At 34.7% G+C, this 9,293-nt stretch overlaps 1 protein-coding gene across 1 annotated transcript in view; it reads right to left on the minus strand.

Annotated features, from left to right (window-relative positions):
* Positions 1 to 1,358: 1,358 nt before the first annotated feature.
* Positions 1,359 to 9,293, minus strand: part of LOC117121293 (microsomal triglyceride transfer protein-like) — a gene marked incomplete at its 5' end in the record, with an annotated part of 11,242 nt that continues 3,307 nt past the window's right edge. The window contains 12 exon segments of the mRNA XM_033266430.1: positions 1,359 to 2,646; positions 3,058 to 3,228; positions 3,815 to 3,939; positions 4,367 to 4,588; positions 4,840 to 4,961; positions 5,074 to 5,171; positions 5,508 to 5,722; positions 5,855 to 6,067; positions 6,622 to 6,735; positions 6,943 to 7,111; positions 7,495 to 7,655; positions 8,860 to 9,010. Of these exon segments, the coding sequence (XP_033122321.1) occupies positions 2,475 to 2,646; positions 3,058 to 3,228; positions 3,815 to 3,939; positions 4,367 to 4,588; positions 4,840 to 4,961; positions 5,074 to 5,171; positions 5,508 to 5,722; positions 5,855 to 6,067; positions 6,622 to 6,735; positions 6,943 to 7,111; positions 7,495 to 7,655; positions 8,860 to 9,010 (1,933 nt within the window).

Consider the following 9,293-nt stretch of genomic DNA (forward strand, 5'->3'; position numbering starts at 1 on the left):
TCTGTTAATGTAATGGCCAGACGTTTTGTACTGCACCTTTTCTGTAGAATACAAACTGCTACTCTTCCCCACCCCCCAGCTAAAAAAAAAATAAAATGGAAGCATGTAAATGTTGGACCTTAACTGATAAGAATTTGATAGACTATGAAACTTGTGCGCTCTATTTCCAGCTTATATTTACCTCAGGCAAATCTACTAGTATCACCAAATGTGGCAAAGACAAGCCAAACCAGTCACTCGTCGCAAATCCTGTTTTGGAGATAATGGCCGAAACATGCTGGAATGTCAAAATTTTGGCAATCTATTTTATTGCACTAAACTAACCTTTATATATCTATACATCATGCTATGCTGTTATTTTCCTCATTTTCAATGTTAAAACAACAATTTTTAACGATTTGGTGATGGTTTCTGCCTAAGAAATGCCTAAAGGAAAAGCTAGGCTAGGCTAGGAGGGCATGGCTGGTTGCCCAGCCAAACCAATCAAATGCTGGGAATCTATATAGTCGGTATATAATTTTGTAGTATATGCTGCAGCATTTCTATGATTTTGGAAGCTGCAGGTTGTGCATATTTTTGATAGAGATGCTTATTCAAGGGCAGAGGTTAATTATTACAAATTATTGTGTTTTTAAAATGGTTCTGTGTGTTATAAAATAATGATTCTAAATAATTAAGAAATCTGTTTTTTAATAATATGTTGATGATATGAATCATCAAGGCACATTGGATAATATGTACTTTTGATTAATACCACACCACTTATATAAAATATATTTCTGATTGGATTTATTTGGTATAAACACCAAGGATAACCCACGAAAGTCTGAAGATGACTTATTTCCAGTGGGGTCCTGCTGGTGGTGAGGGCAGTACACCGGGGCACAAACCCCTACTCTTTTCTGAAGAGTATACTTCATTCTTTAAAGTGCACATGGGCCATATTTCACATAGGATCAATGGCTTAAACATTCCATCCTAACTATAGTAAGATTATACATACATTTCAGCCCTTCAGCTGAAACACAAGAATATCAGCAGATAGAATTGAACTGGAGACCAAAGACCTTACGGTTCAGGGCACACACAGTAGCTACCATGAGTTCGCCAACTACTGTAAGCTTAGCTGCTTTCTGAAAATATGGTATAACATATTCTCCACTATTACTAATACTACAGTATGATAACAGCTGTCTCTTATACACATCTGTGTTCTAAAATGTTATGTTATCAAATTGATTTAATTTAAAACCAAATATCATACAAGTAATTCAGGTTCCTTTGTGAAAATATATTTTTTGCCAAAAAGGGCAGAGCATAGATTTTATAGTTGGGGGTGGGGGTTCCAGTAAAAACTGTTTTTTTATTTTTTTATTTTCAGGGTCTACCCATAGTATCATTAACATGAGGCTTACAGTGTATGATACAAAACCATAATTTATACTTCCACACTCTACAGAAACAGGCATAATACTTTGCTGGTACATGTCAAATTTAAATTCATGTTATTGAATTCAAATTCAAGAGGCTAAGCTCACCTCACTGGTTATAAAATTAACAACAAAGTTGCTACTTCTAATCTAGTAGTACTACAGACATGAGAGCATTATTTATCTATAAATTTTAAAATTGACAGTGATAAATATTATCTATGATTCAAGCAGACTCAAACAAGTTACTGATAACTTTCTTTCACAAATGGAATGTTATGAGTTCGTAATCACTAATGAAGGATAAGGATACTTTGAAAAGAGAATCTGAAAAAATGAAATATAAATTTTACACACACTTCCAGGTAAAAAATATATCTTGCAAAAATTCCTAGCCATCTATTTTGACATAGAACAAAATATTTTTTGCATAGTGGTATTATATTATCCAAAAATGAGAATGTAAAAGTAAGAAAGACAAATTAATACAGAAAACACACCTTTTAACACATAATTGGAACACACTTAATGGTATTAAATAGGGTATTTTTCATTACACCTATGTTTTATAAGCAGGGAAGGTATTACATAAAGTAAAACATAAGATACCCTGGTGGAAAGTTACTCTTATGGTAATTCACTCTCATGGTAAGTCACCTTGATGGAAAGTGACCATCTTGGCAATGTAACCCAAGTCACTTTCATGGTAAATCACCCTCATGGTAAAACTTGCCTCTATGGTGTTACCGCATGGTATGTTACCTTTATAATGGTAAATCACCTTCAAGGTAAGTTACCATCATGGTAATTCACCCTTGTGGCAGGTTACAGGTAAATCACCAAAATAGAAGTCACCTTCCTGACAATTAGTTACCTTCATGACAGATCACCTTGTGGCAAATATAAATTTCCTAATAACACTTGACAGGCTTTTTTGAATGCTTTTTTCCCAAACATATTCTGAGAATTTGAGACAAAACTATTACTGTATAATAATAAACATCTGAAATAGATCTGGAAACAGAAAGTAGAGTAGGGTTAAAATTACCACCAGGAACCACTATCTTCTTCTTCCTGGCCCAGCATCTCATCACATTGAATTGAATTTTGCTTGTAGAGTTTGAAAGACAGCGGTGGTGCAAGGGCCTTCCTGTTTACCCCCACAGTAAACTTATGTGTGGAGCCAGTTAGCTCCTCATATTTACGAACTCGGTGTCTAAAAAAACACAAATTAGAAGACAATTATAAATCTAACAAAGGCTGGTCACATGATAACAACAAGATAACATAACATAACATATAACATATAATTTCCTAAATTCAGGCACTTTGCAGTGTTGTGATCTATAAACAATATTCCACCAGGAGAAGAGTCTCTCAGAAAATAATCTATCTCCAGAAATTCATTAAATCTGCATGTTTTTAACTACTGTATTTACCTCTTTATTATCATTTCACAGAAGTCAGTGTCAATTGGTATCACAATAAGCAATAAGCAGCAAAACAAAATTATATGTGTTAAGAAAGCTTTTTCAAACAGGTTTCCCAGAAATGACTTCCCCCAACTTTGGACCCCTGTTACAGTACATTACATACTAAATATGATTTATGTTGGAAAATTTTTTACCTGAATAATAATGGGTCCTGCATCATTTGCATACAAAACTTGGCAGGTAATTCAGCAAATAGTACTGTAGTTACAAAGGTGATGCTACCATCAGCATCAGCGGAATATTCCATTCCGGTTTGGAGGAAACCTGTATCAAGTTTTAGAGATCCTCGTACAGCCATAGCACCACTGAAAATAATAATAATTCAGTGTATTATTTTTTTCTCATCTTACAATGTGACTCATTAAGAAACTTTAAATGATAACTATTTGCTTCAAGTTCAAAAAGATGTTGAAGGTTTTTCTGCAACTGGAAAGTTACCCTTGATAAAATATGAATACAAAAAAAAAAACACTAATAAATAAGATTAAAGACAACACAAAGTAACAATTATAGATAAATTTCAGAAAAAAAAAATCAAAGTAAGAAAAGGTAAAACATTTGTTTTCAACTCAGATGAAACTATTATTTAGTTATATTTGATGGTGTTGTCTACACTTAAACTATTTACTTAAAACAGATAATTTACTGTATAAAAAATCCTTAAACAATAACATTCCATACCGATTTCTACATATCTACACTGTTTTGATGGTATGGCATGATTTTTTTATACCTTGTTTAGCAAACAGAAGGCAGCAAAAAAAAGTGTTCACAGCAATGAGGCAAAATAAACTGATAATTTTGTTAAAATCACTATCAGCTGGTTTGCAGAGAAATGTATATACAAAGGTCATGCCTGAAAATGTTCATGATATGATATCTTTCTCTTACTTGTTATAAATAGAAGTTGTGGAGGACCGCTCCCAAAGACTGAAATCAAGACCGCCACTTAGTTTGAGGGAGACTGTACCCTGGACCGCAACCTCAACATCAAATCCAGATTGCAGGCGGATGTGCTAAAAGGAAAAAACTAAACGTGAGTTTATTCAAGACAATGACAGGAAAAAACTTAAAATAAAATGTGAAGGTGTAGGTATGGGAGTAATAATGCCTAAGATAAAATCACAATAATAATAATAATAATAATAATAATATTACTACAGGTCTCCATCCAATTCAATACAACTTTTGGGACCAGGGTTTCCATGGCCTTTAACAGCTTTGGTCTCTACATGGAATAATAAAGATAAGACATTTGTTAATACGGGATTACAGAAAAGTGGTCTTTAATTGGAGGTGGTCTTCAATTACAAGGTGACCTGTAATAGTAATAAATGATAATTGTAATAAAATTATCATTGCATTAAAACTTTCAACATGGATCACCTTTACTATCAAATCACTAATTTAATGTACCAAAAACTAAAGAGGGCGTGCTTTTACCTCATAATGATCCTGGAGCAAAATAATACCCTGAAGGGCTGTCATACTACTGTCTGACCCCATACTCCACACAAGACTCATGATGTCACTCATGGTTGCAGAGAAAGACATAGGTCGAAGCTGAACGTCCATAATTTTGACAGACAAACCAGCAGCAGCTCCTGCATCTTCTCCTGTGTCTTCGCCAAGGAAAGTTTCCAAACCTCTTGCCCAAATTCCAACCTAGATTGACCATTATACAAGAGTAAAGGAGAATGAGCTGTTAAGAATCCACAATACTAAGATGCAGCATTGTGTGGTAAGGTGGCCAGTTCCTTCCACACTGCTTTTTTTTTAATCTCCCCAGATATATTTCAACCAGTACCCATACAGGGTTCAAACCTTCAAATATATTGTATATTAAAATAAATGTTTTCATGACCATCATTACTATAGAAAATTGATTGAATAGAGCTCAGGCCCCAAGGTCTTACATTGGCAATCTGTAGAGTGTTGTTATCAGCCTCAAGATTAACAGAAAAGTCACTCTTACGCAGTACAGCAGTTGATGTAAATAAAATATCTTGATCAAATGATGCAAGGGAGTCAGCAGTGTCTGTAAAAAAAGTTTTACATAGTTAAAAAAAAGGAAGAAGATCAAGAGAATCAAGGCTTTACAGTACATTAACACTTTAATAAACTTAGAGGGAAGCATGCCAAATTCCTACCTGCCATGACATTAGTAAAAGCTGCAGAGAGCCCACTGTGAGCGCGTGTATTGTAGTTGCTAACCGCAGCTGAAGACAAAGTATTACGAACAGTTTGTCTGTAAAAAGTAGAGCATAATAAACATTTTCTTCAAACTTAAAATTCTCAATAAATTTTATTTTTTAGTCTGTCATGTTCAAATTAAAATCTAGGTCTGCATTCATCCTATGTTCATTGAATATGTAAACATCCTGTGGTACGTCCATGCTGTTAAATGGCTGTGATGCATCCCATAAATTATCCAATGATTATTCTGATGTCGTTCTCGTTCATGTTCTTAAGTGTTAAGACATAATCTTGGCACACAAGTTATGGCTTTGTATTGTTTATTCACTAGAGTTGCTAATTTTTAGAAATAATATAGTGTAAATATATAAAAAAAAAAACAACCTACCCTGCCACACAATCTAAGGTCATAAGGTTATCAATCTTTGCTGTAAGAAACCTCACCATTTCTGGAACTTTTTGATCACTAAGTGAAAAGAGGATGTCGATTACATCCTGCTCAGAAGGCTTCTTAGTGAGAAGGGTGTTGGCTGCGGTAAGCCTTATCACGTAGGTATACTCACGGCGGAGCTCATGGTAAATCCTGTTCAATACATCATTCACCTGTAAAGATATTTAAAAGGTTCATTATGGGCGAAATTACTGGTGTTATTAAAATGTTGTACAAACTTACAAATGTACAAAATTGTGCAACAGTCAATAACTTTGCTTAACCTACTCTAACAACAAACTTACATCTTTTGTGAAAAAATCTTCATCATAGACATGCATAACATTAATTGCTGTGGTAATTACATCTGCATCGTCTGCATTCGCCGCAACATCAACAATGACCTGGAAGAGGGAAGGCAGAGCAGCATTACCCAATGCACGGAGTCCTTGACATCTGGTTGGTACATCATCAGACTTCACCATCTCCAGAAGATATTCTCGAATATCTACAGCAACCTTGAAAAAGCAAATAGAATATGGTGATGATAAGGGATACGAAGATAAATGGTTTACAATAATTTTCTGCACCATTACTATACTATTATCAAAGATTAGACTGGACTGTATTGGATTTATACTGGGTAAGCACCAATATCCAAAGAAGACTTTATTACCCGTGGTTCCTTCTGGTAATTGGGCAGTACACCAGAAGACAATTCCTACTCTTTTTCGAATAGTGTACTTCATTCTTTTAAGTGCACATGGGCCATATTTCACATAGGACCAATGGCTTAAACATTCCATCCTAACTATGGTAAGATTATACATGCATTTCAGCCCTTTAGCTAAAACACAAGAATATCAGCAGATAGAATTGAACTGGAGACCAAAGACATTACGGTTCAGGGCACACACAGTAGCTACCACGAGTTCGCCAACTACTGTAAGCTTAGCTGCTTTCTGAAAATATGGTATAACATATTCTCCACTATTACTAGTACTACAGTGTTCTTAATAAAAAATATAAGTGTACAAGACAATGTAAACTGTTCCTTAACACAGTATCATACCTTTGTTTGACATCTGGATTCTATACCACAGTATGTTCCTAGTAAATTCCCAAGAGTAAGAGCAAGTGTCTCTTTAGCTTCAGCGTTTGGAACACCATTATTTTTCAGCATATCCTAGAAAGAATAACATAAGAAATTACAATAATAAAAGGACTCAAAATGATTAAAATTCATTTCTGGCAGAAATGGTATAAATAATGATTTATATTGGAAGAATATTATTATGATTTTATTATTAACAGAGTAGTCTAATACTATTAGTATTGAAGGTTTTGACTGACCAACCCCAGTTTAGTTATAATTACTTTGTTGGAAACATACCAAATATGTTTGTAGAAGAAATTCACTAGGATGGTTGTTGTAGCCAGTAACAAGCAGAAGTCGCTCAATACTTTCTATTAGTTCTTCATCTTTGAAATCTACTAACTCCAACAGTGCCTGTTCAGACGCCAGAGTCTGTGTTGCTGCAAGTATATCTAATAATTGAGGTCTAAGTTTGGGAAACAAAGATCAGATGAGTTAAACATTATATAAATAGTATTGTATACAAAAAATGTAAAGCTGGCTGCTCACAGCACCCGGCAATTGTCAGCTGATGCAATTTTATGGAGAACGCAGCAGATTGCCACTGACAATAAGCAGATTGGCTCTCACTGGGAGCAAAGTTGGATTTGTTGTACGACAAGTGAGTGCCTGGCTTAACATATATATGAGTGCAATGAGATAAAATATATTGATAAGGTGAAAATGGAATGTCCCTTATGCATATAGAAAGACATTTATTATTTTTGATATATTTTAACATCTACAGAATAAAGCTTGGAAGTGCCTATGTATAAAATTAGTGGAGGTAAAAAGAAATCTTAGGCTTACAAAATTTCTTCATTTCTACGATCCCTCAGGATAGCCAGAAGTGTGTCCCTGCCAGCATTCCTGAATGCAAGAACAGCGTCAATCGATGCTATAGCTGACTTTGTTTTAGACATGTATTCTCCTTTCAACTTTGACCTTAAATTTTCAATAACCTTGGATGGCTGTTGGTGAAGCATATGTTTATTCATAAATGTAATCATTTTCATTCAATTACAAATAACTTGCAAAAAAAGATGTAATTTGATCATAACTTATTCAATATCAAATTTATTAATCCAGTGTAAAACATGCTGTTACTATCCCATTTACCAGCAAACCCTTCAAAAGGGCATTCAGGCGGGTTAGTGAACCAGGTTTTGCCAGAATAATCCTATCTCAATAATCCAATTAAACATCAAAGAAGAATACCTCTACTTAAGAGTCATTATCACAGCATGCATTGCTGTTTCTCATTAAATTACCAGTATAGTATTTAAAAACCATCCTGGAGAATTTAATCTTGTTACAAAATCGCCTGAAGCAGTAATTAAAAGAGATAAGAAGAGATCGGCAAAACCTGGTTCAAAAATTGAAAATTTGGTAAATGGTGAAGTTTCCTCATGAGTATTCTATAGCTGGGTCGTTAAGATGCTTGCCTTCTGGGGTTCAAATCCCGTGACACATTATTTTTTTCTCATACTGAAAAAATTCTACTCGGTCTCATTCTGTAAATGCTCGAATAAGCGCCGAACCAAACGTGATTTTTTTCGCTAGGCGCTGCTCTCGAATATGTGCCAACGGCACTTATGTGAGTGAATAAATGCCTGTGCGCAATGAAACACTTTTTAGAAACAGGGTAACAAATACAATGTATACAGTGTTGAAATGAATAAATAACGCAATAAAGACACAAACATATCTTTATAAATGTTTATTTACGATGATGTAGGGTCTATGACAGGCCAACTGAACTACGAAAATATGTGAGATAGGTAACATGGGAACAGGCATGGAAAGGGCCACGCCAATATTTCTTTATAAGCGCCGCTCTTGAATAAGCGCCGTACTGAAGCCTCCAAGAATTTTATAAGCACCGCAGTACTTATTCGAGCATTACGGTAATGAAACATAGTTGATAAAGCATTCTAATTTTTCTATCAATTTAAGAGGGCCTTTGGAAATCAGTTGTTTACCTTCTAGTGTAAGCTGGAAGAGTCTCCTTCTAATAAGATACATGCACCTTTTTTAATAGCAAGCAAACCCTAAATTGACTTTTTTAGTTGTGTAAACATGATTTAGGACTTATTTTGGGGCATAGGGAGTAGAGAAGCTTTTAAGCTACTGTATAATATTGTTAAACCTAAATGTGTTTTTAAATTAACTCACAATTTCACAGCCACTAGCACACTGTTGTTTGGCTGGTTCTGAGATCAATGATGTGGCAACAAGGTTGGAATCTCCTTGCAATGCATCATCGATGGTGGCTCCCGGCAGTGTCTTACCACCCTCTTCGGTTGAGGTATATGTCAGTAATTGCCTATAAATGAAAATGTGCAGGTGGAAATTTTAAGCCTGTTTCCATACACAGTATATGAAATATTGGGTGGCTTCGAAGGCTAAAGTAACATTAATATATTGTGTATGTACACTCAAATATGGAAACCTGTGTCATTAGTTCAATTCCATTTCTGTTCTCTTTGTGTTTCAGCCAGAAGGAGGTAGGTTACAGCTAGAATTATACTGCATTCAAAAAAATTAATTAACAAATACAATGATGAAAACCCTTTGCAATAGTATATTATTTCATCTTATACACATCT

This window comes from Anneissia japonica, unplaced genomic scaffold (assembly GCF_011630105.1).
Source record: "Anneissia japonica isolate Jap-2015-1 unplaced genomic scaffold, ASM1163010v1 scaffold131_len961581_cov171, whole genome shotgun sequence".
Classification (NCBI taxonomy): domain Eukaryota; kingdom Metazoa; phylum Echinodermata; class Crinoidea; order Comatulida; family Comatulidae; genus Anneissia; species Anneissia japonica.